The 20183-nt window shown below is 38.3% G+C and overlaps 1 protein-coding gene across 1 annotated transcript in view; it reads right to left on the bottom strand.

The window, feature by feature from the left end:
- CUBN (cubilin) overlaps window positions 1–20183 on the bottom strand; it is a 289660-nt gene that overhangs the window by 213058 nt on the left and 56419 nt on the right. Inside the window, exons 23-27 of the mRNA XM_060192232.1 lie at window positions 12762–12954; window positions 10199–10359; window positions 9273–9454; window positions 7255–7411; window positions 4951–5138 (exon numbers count right to left, since the gene is read on the bottom strand). Coding sequence (XP_060048215.1) covers window positions 4951–5138; window positions 7255–7411; window positions 9273–9454; window positions 10199–10359; window positions 12762–12954 — 881 coding nt within the window. The remainder of the gene's footprint in view (window positions 1–4950; window positions 5139–7254; window positions 7412–9272; window positions 9455–10198; window positions 10360–12761; window positions 12955–20183) is intronic.

A 20183-nucleotide genomic window follows, 5' to 3' on the forward strand; every position in this document is an offset into this window, starting at 1 on the left:
CACAAGGACCGGCATAAGGATCCCGGTTCGAACCCCAGCTCCCCACCTGCAGGGGAGTCGCTTCACAGGCGGTGAAGCAGGTCTGCAGGTGTCTATCTTTCTCTCCTCCTCTCTGTCTTCCCCTCCCTCTCTCCATTTCTCTCTGTCCTATCCAACAACGACAACAACAATAATAACCACAACAATAAAACAACAAGGGCAACAAAAGGGAATAAATAAATAAAAATAAAATATATAAAAAATCATAATAAAAATAAAGTAAAATAAAATAACAGTAAGGGTAGAATCATGCAAGCATGGAGGCCCAGCAATAAAACTGGTAGATGCAGAAGAAAGAAAGAGATAAAGTAACAGAAGAAAGGAAGGAAGGAAGCAAAGAAAGAAAGAAGGAAGGGAGAGACAAACCATGTCTAACTTCTGAGCACACACATAAATTAGCTAAGCTTTGGGTAACAAAACAACTGGAAGGGAAAGTTTGAGTTTTAAAGCTGCAGGTTATGCCAAAGAGAGATGAAAATATGAACTGAACCAATTCTCTCCTTAGAAAATGTACTTGGTTTATATTATATGAGACAGAGTTTCACATGAGAGAAAGCAGGGAAAACGACACTGGTATTGAGCCTGGAATGGCATGTGTGCAACTTATGCACTCTAGCTGCTAAGCAACCTTCATGGACAGACACTAACTGGACCAATTTTTGCAGAAGATAGTGTAATGTGATGAACAGAAGATAGAAACATACCTAGTATAATTTGAAACTAGAAGAGAGAAGAGACATTGGAACCCAATTCAGAGATTAACCAGGCTTAAATAATTTTTTCCATGCTTAAGTATATTTCATCCTGCACGACTGAAAGGTATGGTCACAACAGGATTACTTCTGTATTCTTGCCACATGTGCGGGTGCTTTAGAAAGGTAGCATGCCTCACTTCAGACTGTGTCCAGAGACTTCAGGTGTGGAATGACAACCCTTCAGCTTCATTACTCTGGTGAGACCTTTCCTTTCATAGTATTCTCTAAGTCCATTCCAGGTGGTTCACTTCCTAACAGAGTCCCAAAACCTAGATATAGACCAGGTCCCCTGAGATAGAGCATATGTTCACACGTATCCATAAACTAGGGGAAAATATATACTTGAAAGCAAAAGTACACAATAGTCTGTAGTGAGTACCCAACACTTCATCTGCACTATTCCAGCCTTTAGGTCCATGATTGGTCAACAGTTTGTTTGGCTTTGTATGTTAACTCTCTTTTCAGCCACCAGGTTCCAGATGCTAGCATGATGCCGACCAGACTTCCTTGGACATCAATGTGTCCTGGAGCACTGCTTCCCCAGAGACCCACCCTACTAGGGAAAGAGAGAGGCATACTGGGAGTATGGATCGACCAGTCAACACCCATGTTCAGCGGGGAAGCAATTACAGAAGCCAGACCTTCCACCTTCTGCAACCTACAATGACCCTGGGTCTATACTCCCAGAGGGTAAAGAATGGGAAAGCTATCAGGGAAGGGGATGGGGTATAGAGATCTAGTGGTGGGAATTGTGTGGAGTTATACCCCTCTTATCCTATGGTTTTGTTAATGTTTCCTTTTTTAAATAAATAAATAAATAAATAAATAAATAAATAAATAAATAAATGAAAGGTAGCATGCCAGCAGAACCCATACCTCTGTTCAAGGATTCTGACTCTGCCCACAGACAAGATCTGTGCAATAACCAGAGACTGGATGTCACTGCCACTGGCCAGGGCTGGTGTTTTGGCCTGGAGGTGCTTGTCAAAAACACTTTAGTTGCAGTCCTTTAGTGTCAGCATCAAGATGAGATGAGCTGCCTGTGCTTGTAACGTGTCATCAGTGTTCCAGGTAATTGGTCATAAATTCCTGACTAGAGTAGCCATACTGAAGTTAAAATTGTGAGACTGAAGAAACTCAGAGAGGCTTTCAGTGCAAAACGATGGGAATGGGATACAGGTATTGAGGGAGAAATAACCAAACCATAAAAAAGGAGAAAGAAGTTTGAACCCAGCAGGGGAGAGGCTTTAAATGTTATGGTATCTTCCCCTTTATCATTCTATCTTTTGGTCTCTGTTTCTTTCTATCTGAAAAAGTCAGGCAAGAAAACTTGTATATCCACAGTGATGACAAAAATTACCAAACCTATGGTTAGATCTGAACTTAACATAATTCAGGTAAAGGTAACCTGGAGATTATGCACTTTTTAAAATTGCTATCAGGGTCATCACTGGGGCTCAGTGCCTACATGACAGATTCACCATTCCCAGAAGCCATATTTTTTCATTTCTTAAATTTTACTTATTTATTTATTTATTTTTATTAGATGAGACAGAGAGAACATGAGAGGGAAAGGGGAGATGCAAAGGTGAAAGAGAGACACCTGTAGAACTGCTTCACTGCTTGTGTAGCTTCCCCTCTGTAGGTGGGGACCAGTGGCTCCAACCCAGAAACATGTGCCTAACTGGGTGCACGGCTGCCCCGCCCCTGTGCTTTCCTAATATGATCCAAGCTCACTACTTGGCTAACGATAAGCCAGTTAGCCCGAGTCCATGATACCAGAAGTATACGAACCCATCAATATAGTCCCAGCATGGCTGGCTGAAGCACTACATCCAGTTCTAAGGATCATATCTGAAAAATGAGGAACATAAAAGAGAAGATGCAGAGGGTGTGTCCTGTGATAGTTTGCTACATGGGGAACAGGAACAGGGAAATGAAAGAGAAAGAGATCTGATCAATAGAATCCAAGAATAAATTCATGAACTTCAACTCATTCTTAACACTCCAGACTTGTTCCTCCTCCCACCTCCCCTCAAGTTATGCTCTAGTCCAGATACACTGAGCTCCAAGGAACATGTCTCAACCCTGACCTTTCTTGAAGCCTGGGGGTGACAAAACTTTTTCTTGTTGTTGCCTACAATTTTACTCTTTTGCCTCCGTTTCCAAAACAGAACAGCTTTACGGTTTTCCTCCTTTGTCTTCTCAGCACAAAGCTCCAAACCCATCACTTATGGCTGCATACTCAATCACCCATTAGAAATTTTCTCTGGGGAAGGGGGGAGAGAAAGAGAGAAAGAGGGAGAGAGAGAGGTGACCTTGCAGAGCATTTGCACTGCCATGCATGTACACCGTACACATTTGAGTCTTGACATCACATGGGAGTGTCACAGCACCAGAGGAGGTTTAAATTGAAAACATTGGCCCTGGCATTATAACATTTCATATGCACTCTATGCATGTGTGAAGCACCAGCTCATGAAAAAAAAAGAAGGAAGAAGGAAAATTTGAAAAGGAAAGAAGGAAGGGGAAAAGGAAAGAGAAGGGGAAAGGGAAAAGGTAGAAGAGGGGGAAAAGGAAAGGGAAAGGGAACGGGAAGAGGAAGAAGGAGAGAAGGGAAGGGAAGAGGGATATAGGAGAAAAAGGAGGGAAGATAGGGAAGAAGGGAGGGAGGGAATGAAGGAACGAAGGAGGAAAGGAGGAGGAGGAATTCTGTATGCAGACTCAGAAGGAAAATGAAAAAGTGAAATCAATTTGAAAGATTCCTTCAACCTGGTTTCCTATAACTGCATGGGTAAAATGACCTTACTTCTTTACTTCAAAATCTGGATTATTCTCTTTTGCCCAGAGGGCAAACTAATGGATGGATTTGCTTCCCAATGAGATGTTTACCAGTCCACACCTCTTGGCAAAGCTGGGCAGAATGAGTGACCCATCTTAATCAAGTCCTTTCATGGCTTCAGTTTTATTAATTCAAAGTAATTCGGTTCTGGCTGCAGTAACAGCCACTCAATTGGGCCTTGGCTAAGGCACTTGAAAACTTCTTTTAACTAGAAGCTATTGAAATAGTGGAAACTAGATTTTGTTAGTGGCTTTTCTCTCTTAACAAGCCATTGTAGCTATTGCTCGGGTCTTGCTCCTTGGCTTACAGAAATTAAAAAAAAATCTCCTCCCTCTGGCAACGGTTTCATTCTTTGGAAGGTTTTGCTGAACTTCTGGTTCTCATTTGATATTTTTTTCTACTTTTACCATCAGTGTTGCACAAGATAGATGGAAAGTCTGTAACTTAACCTATGAAGGGTCACTAATGAGTTGCTCTGTAGCTGTTGCAACAAGTACTTTTCATTTGACAGTTTTCAAATAAGGCTAACACTCTCCTTATATAGGCAAGCTGAAGAAATGTGATTAGTAGTCATTATCATATTAAATAGAGACCTTCATCTTACAACAAATAGCTGAAATGTATTCAAATAGAAAAACAGAAACAAAAGGGGTGGGAGGTGGTTCACCCAGTAGAGCTCACACTTTACCATGTAGGATCCTGGTGAGGGCAACCCAGCCACCACGTGGCAGCGCCACACAGAAGAAGAGTCCTTCTGTCTAATGCTCTACTCTTCCCTCATTTCTCTCTCTCTCTCTTTCTTCCTCTCCCTCCTTCCCTCTACATCTCATCCTCTATCTGAAAAAAAAGAATGTCTGCTGGTAACAGTGAAATCATGGGGGCAAGAGGCACCAGTGAAGCCCTGACATCAAGGAAAAAAAAAAGAATCAAATCATGATTCTTAGTATCAGGCAAGTAAGGTGTTAAATAAATCTATGATATCCAAACATTTTCTGATCTTTTGTTTATATAGGATAGACATTAAAAACAGCCCACAAAAAAAGCTGTTCAACTTCTGAGTTATTTCAGTAATAAGAGGCCAGTTAGTCCAGAAGTTACACTGAAACTTCAAAAACAATGTTATTGGAGTATGCTATTTAGTAGATAAATTCTCTTTAATATAAAGATGATGCAATGAAAGAAACATGAAATATACTTACTCAGATATCATGAATAGTTGGTATATTAGAGATGTACAGGACAGGATTAGGTTATTTGTTTCTGCTTGACTTATTTGATATGAAATTCAGACTGATTGCACATCAAAATACATACCTCTAAATAGTCTGTGGAGCAGTTTATGTGATACTCCAATTCAAAAGCTAAAAATGTATAATTCACAGTGTTGCCATTTGTTGCTTGGATGGTCCAGTTGCAACGTTCATTGTTAGAATAGGGCTTTGGATAATGTATACTCTCCAAAATGCCATAGGTTTTATTCATAATCACGACATTTTCACATGCTGTAAAAAAATGACCATAATTATTAAAAATTCTCACATGTCACAGTTGCCCCAAGATGTATATGAGGCTTTCCTCTGAGACAATTTATTGAAATTTGCTTATACATGTTCCATATGTTAGACATACTATACATACACATGCATGTATATGTGGATAGATGATAGATATTTGGTGCTGCATTTCTGTAGTGAAATGGTCTCCATTTTGAATAAACATGAAATAATACTTAAGTAAATTCACCAATTCATAAGCATAAAGCCACGAAAAGCACCTGTTTTAAAATAAGTACCAAATTCCTGTGAACTGGCAGAGAATTAGTTTTGTTTTACTCAGAAATCAGTTTAATTCATTTTACTTGAGAATTGTATTAAACATTTTATGCCCTTTTTTTCCTAACTTTAACATTTAAAAGGAAGGAAAATCCTGACCTTTAAACTCAACAGTTTAAAAATACAAAGTCTTATGTGAATGCAAGAAATGAATAATAACATGCCTTTGTTGGCCATTTAAAAGTCAGCATTAAATTCACAATAAAGGCTTCCTTATTCTCTGGTTAGTCATCAGAAAATACCAAGTGAATGCAGGGGATATAAAAGATATAAAGATGAGATTAAACACTTAGATGATGATAAACATCTTCAATTCAGTGGTGGCATTTTCTTGAGCTGAGTTCTCAACAAAACTGTACTAGGTATTGCTAAGTCTGGGTAGTTCTAGGAGGACATGCTAACTTTAACCAAGCCTAGTGCCTTTTAGAATGCATTTACATGCCTTTTACCAGATGTTTATCATGTCATTTGTATGTTATATAATAAAAGAGAATGAAAATAAATATTATATTAAAAAGTGAGAAGTGTGACAAAGTAGTAGAATACAGAAAGATTACTAGTGAACTTTTGGTATGAGAAGTCACATTTAACTCTTCAAAGTCCGCCTTTGCTAAATCAGGGGATTATTCAAGCTAGTTCTCTTTGAAAATCTTCAAATCACATTTTTATTGAAAAAGGATTAGATACCTATGAGAATTATACTTGTTAGATATGTGCTATGAGATCCAATGACTGTAAAACAAGGCAGACAAAAGAACATTCCACTAGCCCATATGGGCTACTCTTCGTGCTTAGAATTATACCATCTACAAAACTTCTTTTTAAAATGGCAAATTTTAGAGAAATTATCACTTGTTAGTTTTGATTTTACCTCTAAGGAAGGACCTATATGTCTTGCACACTAATCATTCTTTCAGTCTTCTGAAATCATGAGAGCAAAACAAAACACCACAGGAAAAAGTAATATGATCCCCACCTGTAACTGAATATTCAAATTCACACATAATCTAGGCTAAAAATTTGGACTCTCTGCTAATTTAAAGCGATATTGTACATTCAGAAAATGATATTGTGACTTAGTTTCATTTTAGATAAGTCTGTCAAAATTACATATAATTTAGTGAGGTAAGGAACTAACTTTCAAAACCCAAGTGTCCATTAAAGAAAAGAATGAAGGAAATTCATTTTTCAAATAACTGGAAAAAACATTTTTTCTACAGTTAGAAGGTAAAGTCAATGATTATCTAAGTTAATCTTTCTAAAATATACATATCCCAGAGAAGAAAAGTAATCATCTGAAAAGTTATGAATCAAGACAAATAAATGTAAGTGCCCGTTAATTTTACCATGTTACCTTGTAGAAAAGCAGATTTTAACCTTGTGTCTCTAAAATAACCAGAATTTTCCACAGAATGTGCCCATGGTGTAAGTTATACAAAATAATGTAAAGAATGTCAGATCAATAATAAAAAGAAACAAGTCAGAGAGAGAGAAAATAACTCTACTTTACAATGATTATAATTTCCATTAATAAAATTAAAGTACTTGCTAAGGTTCAAGATAAAAAAAGAAAACATTTGGAGTACTCTTACAGAGTGGAATAAGACCTATTAGATGATTGCAATGTTTCACACAAATGAAAATTTACTTGCTGCTCATCTGTTTACTCAGAGTTGAATATTTTTTAATTACTCAAACCACTGAGTTATATTTAGCTCATTATGTTTTACTCATCAAGTGTCTGTAGACTCATTACATGTACCAAGCAGCCAGGATATATACTTACTCTGCCTGTATTCTGCCAGGAAACCACCTCCTTGTTGACCTTCATTTGTCCTTAGTTTTAAATACATGCTGTCTCCACTTGAGTGGATGAGAGGTGGCTTCTCATTCCCACAAAGCTGAGTTAGTAGATGAGAGCTAGTACTTGGACCATCATATACCTTTAAAAAAACACAGAAGATTATAGTGTTAGGGGGCTGGGCGTTGGCACATCTAGTTAAGGATAGATACATAGTACTAATAGCAAGGACCTGCACAAGGATCCTGGTTCGAGCCCCTTGCTCCCTATCTGTAGGGGGGATGCTTCACAAATGCCAAAGCAAGTATACAGATGACTTTCTATCTCTCAATTTCTCTCTGTCCTATCCAATAAAATGAGGGGGGGATGGCTTCCAGGAGCAATGGATTTGTAGCACTGGCACTGAGCCCCAGGAATAGCCTGGAGGCAAAAGAAGAAAGAAGAGGAGGAGGAGAAGGAGGAAAAGGAGGAGGAGGAGGAGGAGAAAGAGGAGGAGGAGATTATAGTGTTAGATTGATCTAAAGGTCTTGGAAATTCTTAAAGTGGGAAGGGGAGGAGATGCAGCCTGGAAGGTGGTACAATAACTAAAGCATGAGTAACAACTCATGAGCATGGCTTACGAGCATGAGGCTGTGAGTTTGATCCCTGCCATTGTATGTGATCCCCCCACCCCTTCCTCTCCTCTTTCCATTATTAATAAATATATCTTTTAAATGAAACTTCTTTAACAAAAAGGGGAAGAATTCATATATGATACAATATAAGAATAACTCTAGGCTAAAGCATCTTCAAAAATATATTAGATGCCTTTTAGCCCTTGATATTTTATATACCCTGGCAACAATGTGAATAAACCCAGCTTTAAATCTGAAAATTGAAAAATGAAAGACCAATATGTATTTTTGAGACTATCACTGGATCTCACCTTCCTTGCTCTTTTACTTCATGGTTTATATTTGATGACACTTTAATATACCTTGTAAATATTTGTTTATTTTGTGAGACAGATAGAGAGAGAAATAAGAGTAGTGCTTAGGTCACATGTGGCGCCAGATTGCGACCAGGATCTCAGACCTGCAGAGCATGTGCTTCACCTGCAGAGCATCTCCCAGGTTGTCTAGTACATTTTTTTTTCCTCCAGGGTTATTGCTGGGCTCGGTGCCTGCGCCATGAATCCACCGCTCCTGGAGGCCATTTTTTCACCCTTTGTTGCCCTTGTTGTTGTAGCCTCGTTGTAGTCATTATTATTGCCATTGTTGATGTCGTTCGTTGTTGGATAGGACAGAGAGAAATGGAGAGAGATGGGGAAGACAGATGGGGAGAGAAAGACAGACACCTGCAGACCTGCTCCACCGCCCGTGAAGTGACTCCTCTGCAGGTGGGTAGCCGGGGGCTCCAACCGGGATCCTTAAGCTGATCCTTGTGCTTTGCGCCACTGCGCCACCGCCCAACCCCCGTCTAGTACATTTTTATCCAGTTCTTTTTCAATGGAAAGTGATAAGCAGTTGGCACTATAAAAAGTCCTACTTGGACGACTTTGATTATATTCTCTAATTCAGCAAAATAATGCTCTAAATTATTGTTTTTCTAATGTGTACTGAAATTGCACACTCAATTTGACACATAGATATTAAATATGAATATGCACAGAACTCATTGCACACTGAAACAGATTACACAGATAATATCAGAATCAGCCTCATAACCCCTTTCCAGAGATTTTAGCCAGATCTCAATAATCCACGGTATTACACAATATTCCACAATGTATTACAATACATTGTAAATAGTTTGTTCGCTAAGTCACTTCATAATGACATATGTTCTACTTAGGTTATTATTATCATCAAAATTTCTTTGTGTTATTTTTAAAAGTTTGTTCAATGCTTTATGTTGATGCTTTATTAAAATGCTTCCCCTTTCCAATGGTCAGAAACAAACAAAATGCATTTTTATTGGGTGATATGTGAGCAAAGCATAATATAACCAAACTTTATACATACAGCCAGATAATCCAAAGTGCAGTTTGGATGATATTCCAGGTGAAAGTCTTTAAATTCCAGTTCAAATGGGCTGCCATGGCTGGATTTCAACCACCAGAAGCATTCAGAACTGTGGTAGTAGGGCATGGGGTAGTTGGGAGAGGTGAATGTACCCGTGGGAGTGGTGAGATTGCCCCCACAACCTAAGAGAGAGATGGAGTGGTCACATCATTATATTACTCTCCTATTAAACAAGTTGCAACATAAAATAATATCTCCAGAGAACAGCTAGTCTATAATCCTAATACACATTGATATACTTTCCTTTCCCCTATCCTTGAGAGCCAGTTGGATGAACTATACCAGGAAACCTAGTAAGTTTCCCTTACTTTGTCCTGTAAAAACTCTTCAGAGGATGCACAACAGAGGAGGACTTTAAATTGGTGGTGGGAGTGAATGACACTTATCATGGGATGATAAGAAATTGTTCTCATTTGACAACAACTGTCTTGGATATCATTACTTCCATAATAAAATGTTAAATGTAAATAAAACACATAACAAAATTTGCTGTGATTGGGAAGCCTTTTCAATGCTGAAATATGTAATGACAAAACACAGCTGGGGAAAAATGGAAAACAATTCTGAAATCAAGGAACCTAGCTGGGGAAACAGCATTTATGGTTATGCAAAAGACACTAATGCCTGAGGTTCTGAAGTCTGAAGTTCCAGGTTCAGTCCCCAGCACCTTTATAAACTAGAGCTGAGTAGTGTGCTCTGGTGTGTTTATCTGTCTGTCTGTATTTCTCTCTTGCAGCATTTTTCTATATCTCTCATTAAAACAAATAGACAAACAAATGAAAAACAACAACAACAAAAAAGAAACCAGAATCAAGGAGCCAACCATCAGATTGGAGATTCTAACAAGATAGCTCTGTGCTATTTACCTGTTAACGACCCATCCCAGTAAGCTAAGAATCCAGAGCTTGATTCAAATCCATCACTTTCAAATTTCACCCATAGTTTATTACTGTGAGAGATGATTCTTGGAGGTCGATTTGAACCACAGTATCGATCCAGTAGTGGCGAATTTTCATAGCCTCCATCTCTGTGACAAAAAATCAGATGTGATGTCACTAGTGTATAAACATTTAGTATTACATGAACTTTGAGACAGCAAACTGATTGGCTTAATGCCAGCCTCTCTTAAAAATAATCTAAATAGCTCAGTTCCAAGTGTCTGATATTTCAATTTTTTAAATAAGATTTGAGATGCTTAGTAAAGAGAAATCATCATTTATAGCAGACATTAATTTTTTTTTTTTTTTGCTTCTAGGGTTATTGCTAGGGCTCAGTGTCTGCACTACAAATCCACTGCTCCTGCAACAATTTTTTCTATTTTTTTATAGGACAGAGAAAAATTGAGAGTAGAGGGGAAGATAGAGAGGGAGGAAAAAAGATAAATATGTGCAGACCTGCTTCACCACTCTTGAAGAGCCACCCCTGTATGTGGGGAGCCAGGGTTCAAACTAGGATCCTTGAGCAGATTCCTACAATTGATACTATGTGCACTTAACCTGGTGTGCCACTGCCCATCCCCATCATGACATTTTTTAAAACATCATCACTGAGGCATCACTGCTCTGGGATGATTCTCTCATTTATATATATCATAGCACTGAATCCTCCCTCCAGTGCAGTAGGGGCTGAACTCAAGTCTGGGCTGTATACATGGCAAAACAGCATACTGCGCAAATGATTTATTTTCCTGACCCAATAACTTTTCTATAACAACAACAACAAAAAAAAAAAAACCTTGAGGATGTGTGTTTAATTTTCTTCCTGTCAAATAAAGGATCTGGAAAATGTGTCAGAGAACATAAGATGAAACCATAATTATTAACAATATAAGTGACTATTGCTCAATTTTTAAAAGAAACTTTAAATTTTCCATCTACTTTTAAATTTTAGCAAAATTAAATACACCATACTTGAAATATCTGTAACATTTTAATTATTTTTCAGGTTTTTTTTTTTTTTGCCTCTAGGGTTATCATTGGGGCTCAGTGGCAGCACTACAAATCCACTGCTTCTGGAGGCCATTTTTCCCAATTTGTTGCCCTTGTTGTTGTTGTTACTGTTACTGTTGTTATAGCTGTTGTTGTTGGATAGGACAGGGAGAAATTGAGAGAGGAGGGGAAGACAGAGAAGAGGAGAGAAAGACAGACACCTGCAGACCTACTTCACCGCTTGTGAGGTGACCACCTGGGTTCCTTACTCCTGTCCTTGCACTTTGCACCATGTGCACTTAACCTGCTGCACTACTACCCAGCCCCCAACATATATAATTATTTTAGGGAGTGAGAGCTGGCTAAGTAGGCAGAGCACATATATCATCCACCTGTTTGCATCAGTTAGATTGGGTTTGATCAACCAGAGCACAAGGAAGCATCATGGACATCACCAAGAGAGCTCCAGCACTTTAATAGAGGAGCGCTTGAGTGTCTCTCCTGACTTTATCAAAAAAATAAAGAAAAAATGGAATAGGAGATGGCTCAGCAGCATTGCACATGTGGGAGGCCCTGGGATCATTTTGAACTACATAAAAATAATTATCTCCCCAAATTTTGAGTATATTAAATATTGTTTACAATATGCAGCTTTTTCAGCATACAAGCCTTTCACTCTTTGGCCAACTTTATAATATGCAGCTTTTTCAAAAGCAAAGAACAATTTATTCAATATTAAAGTCCAATAATCACATCTCTAAAGTTAAAAAATGATTATTTTAGTATGTCTTGGTATAACTGTGATTGGTTATTTCAGATTGTTTTTTACACAATAGAGTAAACTTTTATAAAATAGTGTAATCACTTAGCTTTTCTTTCTCAAAATGGCAACTAAAAAAAATTAGACATAAGCATGCTAAATTGATTGGTCTAATTTAATGCAAAGTAATGATCTGGGGACTTCTTAATATGAAGGTGACTTCCTTTTGCTGCAGACATTAATTTTTAAACATTCTTTCAAAACACCAAAGAATTAAAGGAAAAGTATCTTGCATTGAAATGTGAACACCTAGACTTCTATGATTTCAATGAAAAATTATCTTACCATCACTTTGAGACCATAATTAGGTTAAATGGACAGTGAATAGCTCAATATTCATATCAATTTTATGTGTCAACAATAGGTATTTAGCAATAGCTAGTATCTAATTTCAGAATATTAATAAATCTATTTAACCTCCCCAAATTAAAAAAATGCAGTTTGTTTTCAAATATTCCTAATAAAAGAATCACTTACAAAAAACACTAAATCTTTTCCAAACTCTACTTTCCTTTTTCTAAGGCAGGATCTTATAGACAAAATGTATCTCTTACAAGAAATAGAAGAACAGAAAGGTTGACAGAGAATCTCTATCCCTCTAACTTTTTTTTTTACTCTGTCCAAGAGACATAGGGAGTAAAAATATATAATGGACAGAGTATGATTAAATGAAATGCTTACCTAATTTCCACAAAGTCTGCTATACATTTTCCTCCAATGGGCGCCTCTAAGGAGAAGTTTGTAAAATGCAGTGCAATTTGTTGGCTGGTTTCCACAGTGATCCTATAAATGCAATTCAAGTTCTTGGGATAATTACTAGGAAAGTTTGGAGAAAAGAATGTCCCAGATCCATCTGTAAAGTCTTTCAAGCACACTGTGAAAAAGAAATAGACCACTTGAGAGAAAAAAATTTAAATATTACACTTATAAGGCAATGAATTATGTATAATTCATCAGTTTGTGCAAATGTGATAGATTTTCCACAGTTATTTCTGAAATGTTTAAACAATTTCATTTGAAAGCAAAATTTTTAGTCTCAAAGGCAAAAATATATATTAATAGAGGGCAGTTGAGAGCTCACATAAGCATGCCAAATTGAGTAGTCTAATTTAACTCAAAGTAATGATCTGTGGGCTTATTAATATGAAAGGTGATCCCCAGCAGCACATGTGCCGGAGTGATGTATGGTTCTCTCTCTTCTCCTATCTTTCTTATAAATAAGACCCCACCAATGTGTCCTGGAGCTCCGCTTCCCCAGAGACCCACCCTACTAGGGAAAGAGAGAGGCAGACTGGGAGTATGGACCGACCAGTAAATGCCCTTGTTCAACGGGGAAGCAATTACAGAAGCCAGACCTTCTACCTTCTGCAACCCTCAACGACCCTGGGTCCATGCTCCCAGAGGGATAGAGAATGGGAAAGCTATCAGGGGAGGGGGTGGGATATGGAGATTGGGTGGTGGGAATTGTGTGGAATTGTACCCCTCCTACCCTATGTTTTTTTTAATTAATCCTTTCTTAAATAAAAAAGGGAAAAAAATAAATAAAGTCCCTGTGCAGCAGCCAGATGTGCTCCACCAAACTGTGAAGATGATGCTCTTGTGCAACCTGGGACTCTAACCCATACGATTCATCTTTCTGAACTACCCTCACCATCTTCTTGAGACCAGAACAAGTTTGGACAGACCCAGTTACAATTCTGGATAACAAACCAAACCACACACTGTGAGGCTATGATTCTTAAGTCTCTGATCCAGACAGATACAATGTTTATAAAAAGAAAGCCAGAAGCAAATGAACCTTCTTCAATACTTAAAAAAAAAAAAATGTGAAAGGTGGCTTCCTTTTGCTGAAAACATTACTTTTTAAACATTCTTTCAAAGTATCAAAAAGTTGAAGAAAAATAGTACCTAGGGGGCTGGGCAGTAGTGCAGTGGGTAAGCACACATAGCGCAAAGTGCAAGGACAGGCTTAAGGATCCCAGTTCGAGCCCCCAACTCCCCACTTGTGTGTGTGTGGGGGGGTGTTTCACAAGTTGTAAAGCAGGTCTGCAGGCGTCTGTCTTTCTCTCCCTCTCTCTGTCTTCCCCTCCTCTCTCGATTTCTCTCTGTCCTATGCAACAATAACAATAACAACGATAAACAACAAGCACAACAAAAGGGAAAAAATAGCCTCCAGGAGCAGTGGATTTGTAGTGTAGGCACCGAGTCCCAGCAATAAGCCTGGAGGCAAAATAAATAAATAATACCTAGATTTCTATTATTTCAATACAAAAATCATCTTGCCATCACTTTGTGACATAATTAGGTTAAATGGACAGTGAATAGCCTAAACTTCATATCAAGTTTTCATATCAGCAGTAGGTATCACAGAATGGACTTCACAATAATTCTTCTTCATAACCTTTCTTTAATATGATTTCTACCAAATCAGTGTTTATGAAAAATGATAAAGCAGGTGATGCACTTAAGGTGTGGAGTACATAAGATGGAACTCGAGGGTTAGCATCATCTTGACTCAAAGTTCAGTTCAAATACAGACAAGTTATGCGAACTTGGGAAAATTGCTTCACTTCTTTGAGCCTTGTCTCTAAACAGAAGATGTAACTCTCTGGGTTTGGCACATGGTATATGGTCAATACAAGGTAGTAATCAACTTAATATCTCAAAGTAAAACAGAGAAATACAGGAAAAACAGTGTATATTATGAAGAATAATTTAGATAATGCATATGAAACATTAGCTAGTACCTGGACAATTGTGTGCCCTAAATGAGTACTGTTTTGAAAGTTTTAACTTGATCTATTTAGTTTTTTGGACTAATTTATTAACAAACTCACTCAATCACTTAGGTCCTTCTTATCTGAGATAACAAAGTCTGGTTTCAAAGCATTTGTGAAGTACTCTCAACTGTTTGCAGTACTAACATAAATATAGGGTCTAGGAGTAGACAAAATTGTCTGGCTGAAAGGTTTGGGGCATAATAAATAATTATTACAAAGACAATTCATATTCTTTTATTGCAAGCTGTTCCCCAGCTGCTGCTGCACAATCACTCTTGGGAAGAAGAGCCATTGGCATTTAGACACAGGGATGTACAGAAAATCGTACAGGTTCTCACGCATGTGTTGTCATCAGAGTAGCAGGCATTCACCATATTTTTAGTTTACCTTATTTTAAACAGTAAATAATCAATACTTTACTAAAGGATTACTTTAATTTCAAAGATGTATATAAAGTGTATGCCTTTCTATAACCTTGCAAGATATTTTTTTTCAAGAGTCAGTAAAGGAAGGAAAGGAGAAAAAAGAAGGGGGAGGAAGGAGAAAGAGATGGAGAGAGGAAGGAAAAGACCAGAGACAGGTAGAGGGGAGAGGTGACATTGAAATACTTAAGACCAGGGCTGATCTCTGATGCACCTGGTTGAGCAGACACACCACAGTGCACAAGGACTGGGGTTCAAGTCCCTGGTCCCCACCAGCAGGGGGAGAACTCACAAGTGGTGAAGCAGTGTTGCAGGTCTCTCTCTATCTAAACTTATCTCTAAACTCCTATCTATCTCTATCCAAGCTAAATAAATATATAAGTTTTTTTCCTTGTGTAGGTCCTTTCACTTCCTACTATGTGCACTTAAACCAGTGCATCACTGCCTGGATGCACTTTAAATATTTAAGTTAAATATTAAAATATTTTAAATAAAGAAATACTTTAGACTAAGCAATAAATATTACTAAGACAGAAAAAAATGTGGGTGAAAAAGGCATTAAATGAAAGTTATAACATCATCTCCCTGAACTGACAGAGACTCACTATGGTCAAGGAAATGGCTCCATTAACAGACAGCAGGATTGGCATGCCTGAGGCTCCTAGTTTAATCCATGCACTGTAGTGAAATTCTGAATTCCCTTTCTCTGCCTGTCTCTGTCTCTCTGTCTCTCACTTAACCTAGGTCCACCTGCATATAATATGTCTGGCAAAGGCAAAACCTAGTGAAGTCATAGACCCTCTAAAATATACCTAAAATAGACCTACTAAGCTTTTTCCAGAATGAAGACCCCAAATCTTAATCTGCGATATTCTTGTCTTTAGGTTCATGATTAAGCAACAATTTCTTCTGTGTTATAACTTAACCCTTTTTTAGCCACCAGGTTCCAGATGATACCATGATGCCAACCTGACTTACCTGGGCAGATGACCCTACCAATGTGTCTTGAAGCCCCCCTTCCCCAGAGCCCTGCCCTACTAGGGAAAGAGAGAGACAGGCTGGGAGTATGGATCAACCTGCCAACACCCATGTTCATCAGAGAAGCAATTACAGAAGCCAGACCTTCCACCTGCTGCACCCCACAATGGCCCTGTGTCCATATTCCCAGAGGGATAAAGAATAGGGAAGGAATTAGATATGGAGCTCTGTGGGTGGACCCTGTGTGGAAATGTACCCTTCTGATCCTATAGTCTTGTCAATATTTCCATTTTATAAATAAAAAAATAAATAAATAGTTACCCCCCACACTTATGGACATCTAATCTTTCACAAGAAAAATGGTTTAAATATTCAGCAATAATACTTTCAAAATAACTGCAAAAAAGGACATTTTTAGACAAAAGCTAGTAAATTCATCACCAGAAGGACTACACTACAGAAAATTGTATTGCTGCCCATCAAAAATAAATACCAGAAGTAAATAATTGGATAAAGATTGTTAATGACAATTACTGATTTACAGATAAAATAATAGTAAGATGAAGCTTACAGATAAACTGAAATAATACAAAGAAGAGAGCAGGTAGATGATTATAAGACTATGAAGTCCTTGCATTTGTGAAATATGAGAACTGTATAAAGTACAAGACATTCTGCTGGGTATTAAGTCAAAGGTGATGTATAAAACAGCACCATATTAACTCTGAGCAGACTTACTACTATGTTAAGAATTTATATTGATAGTCCATCAGCAAAAAATTACTAAATATCATTAGAAAGCCAATGAAGGGGGAGCAGGCATTGACCCACCGGGTTAAGCATACGTGTTACCATGCTTAAGGAACCAGGTTTGAGCCCTTGTTCCCCAGTTGCAGGGGGTGTCCTTCATGAGTGCTAAAGCAAACAATGCAGGTGTCTCTCTTTCTCTCACCTTTTCTATCTCCCCTCCCCTCTCAAATTCTCCCGTCCTATCTAGTAAAGGAGAAGGGGGGTACAGGAGTGGTGGATTAGTCATGCAGGCACCGAGCCCCAGTGATAACCATGGTGGCAATTAAAAAATAATAATAATTTTAAAAAGAAAGCTAATGAAGAGAACAGACTATAATAATAAAAATATTCATTAGAGCAAAAAGTCAGGAAAGTATCAATAGAAGAAAGTTATCTAGTAAGAAGCCACTGTTAAAGTCATATTAGAGTAATAAAGAATCTTATATACCTTATATACTCCAGTTACGCTTTTAAATCTTTTTTTTTTTTTTTTTGCCACCAGTGTTATCTCGGGCTCAGTGCTAAAATCACAAATCCAATACTCCCTGCAGCCATTTTTTTCTTTTTTTTTTCCCTTTTGCTTTCTTTTCTTTTTATTTGGTTGGATAGAGAGAAATCAAGAAGGGAGGGAGAAACAGAAAGGGAAAGAGAACCTGCAGACCTGCTTCCGTGCTCTTGAAGTATTCCCCCTTTCAGGTGGGGAACAGAGGCCACTGATCTCTGGTCCTTCTACATGGTAATGTGTATGCTCAACCGGGTGTACCACCACCTGGCCCCTAATTTCTATTCAACACTGGGGAGAGGGGATAGTGATAGGAATACTGAAAAGAGAAAGTGAAACTATTCTTATTCATTGATAACATTGCCTCTATGTAATGCACTAAAAGCTTTATTAAAATTTCTAGAAGAACTGGGTTTAACCAGCTCAAAAAACACATTGCAAACACTACTCAAATAATAGTAGAAAATATATCAGGTACATGTCTCTACTCTCACTCATATTTTTGTTTGTTTGCTTTCCAAATCTTTTTATTTGGGGAAGGGGTAATGGCTTACAATATAGTTGACACGAGTACAGTTTCTCATCTGCCAGTGATATGTGTCTGTAAAACACTCTCACTCCCTGCTTAGAAGTTCCTTTCCACCATCATTCACCAGGGCATTGCATGTGCTGGACTGATGCACTGGTCTTTACCTCTCTCGTAAAATAAGCATTTATAAATATAAACACAAAATCCCAGCTTTAAAAATAAGACTTTCAGTGGCAGGAAATGTGTGAAATTATAATCCTATTGGCCTATGTTCTCATAAATCACTATTAACAAGGCATGTCATAGGGAAAACAGATTTAATACATCACGTTCTCTGCCTAGACCACCACTCTAAGTACAAATACTTGCTTTAGCCTAAGTATTTAATATCTTAGATCTCTAAGAGGATCAAACTCTGACAATGGGCTTAAATTGTTCAAGCAGCTCTAAAAATATATCTGCCTGTATAGCTTTTTAAACATCTAAGTCAACTACAACTTAGACCAGACAGATGCAGACCATGTGGCCCTATCTATCTAAAATACGAAGATGTTCAGATCCCACTAGAATGGCACAAAGCACAGTGAGGCCAAGTATATTACTATAGATAATACTGGATTATCATAGAAAAAAACTCCCAACTAACCTGGTTATAATAATAATTAATTAATGCTATCTAAACTTTTTTTTTTTTGCCTCCAGGGTTATTGCTGGGGTTTGGTGCCTGCACTATGAATCCACTGCTCCTGGAAGCCATTTTTCCCATTTTGTAGACCTTGTTGTTACCCTTGTCGTACTCTATTATTTTTGTTGTTATTGCCGCTGTTGTTGTTGAATAGGACAGACAGCAATCTAGAGAGGAGGGGAGACAGAGAGGGGGAGAGAAAGATAGACACCTGCAGACCTGCTTCACCACTTGTGAAGCAACGCATCTGCAGGTAGGGAGCTGGGGCTCAAACCGGGATCCTTATGCCGGTCCTTGTTCTTCATGCCATGTGCTCTTAACCCACTGCACTACCACCTGGCCCCATCTAAACTTATTCTAAGACTACAAGAAACCCCTTGCATTCTCTTTAAGATCCTCATTTCTCCCAGTCCTCGAACCTCTAAGACTATGCCCCATACTTCTCCTAAGTTCTTCTCTTTGTTTCTTTACCGCCTCTGTTGACTTCAACCATATTGCTACTAGAGCTGTAATCCCACATTATGCTGCTACTGAATTCTTACTGTGGACCGTAATCAGAGATACTGAGCCTGAGATGTCAGCCTCACAACTCTTCAAACCTGGTGATATCTTTCCTAACAATGGAACTTCCTACATCCACATTAGTTGGCACATCATTTAACAAAGTTACAGACATTAGGTATAGGCTAGGGCTTAGGGTTCTGGGAGCAGATGTACTATGTGTATCCATAAGTAAGGGCCAATTATATAATTCAAGATAATAGCACTCGGTAGTGTTAGGTGATTAGTCTTATATCTAATAAACCTGGAATCCTAGATGAAATGCCTAAAGAAGGCATCATAAATTCTCTAATTGATTAGACTTAGACCAAATTAACTTGACAATCTAGCAGAAAGACCCAGAGAAGAGAGGTCCCAAAAACCTAAATATGGCTAGGTTGAGCAAATGACATTCGATGCTAAACAACTGGAAGAAAGTCTAAGGTCATCAGATAAAGAGAGGACTACAAAATTTGGATAAAGGCAAGAGACTGGCTCACTTAATAATGGCCCTTTTGTTCAATATCGCACCACCTCATCAGCTGAAGTCCTAGTGAGGGAACCCTCGGATTCCCACACAAACATGATGGGCCTAAACCTCTAATGGGCCCCTCTCTGCACCACTACTGGGGCTTTTCCAGGACCTTGTCCTCACCATAAAGCAGCAATGATAGGTACTGCCCCAGTCTCGAAGGGAGGCTGGAGTATCTTGCCTGCAGTGTTCCCAGCTGTTACCATGAGCTTGGAGCTCAGATCAATAGGGACTTAGATATTTTACATAGGCTTTAGTGGTGTGTGTGTGTGTGTGTGTGTGTGTGTGTGTGTGTGTGTGTGTGTGTGTGTGTGTGTAATGGCCCTGGGTCAGGTGGATGGAAGCA

This window comes from Erinaceus europaeus, chromosome 6 (assembly GCF_950295315.1).
Source record: "Erinaceus europaeus chromosome 6, mEriEur2.1, whole genome shotgun sequence".
NCBI lineage: Eukaryota > Metazoa > Chordata > Mammalia > Eulipotyphla > Erinaceidae > Erinaceus > Erinaceus europaeus.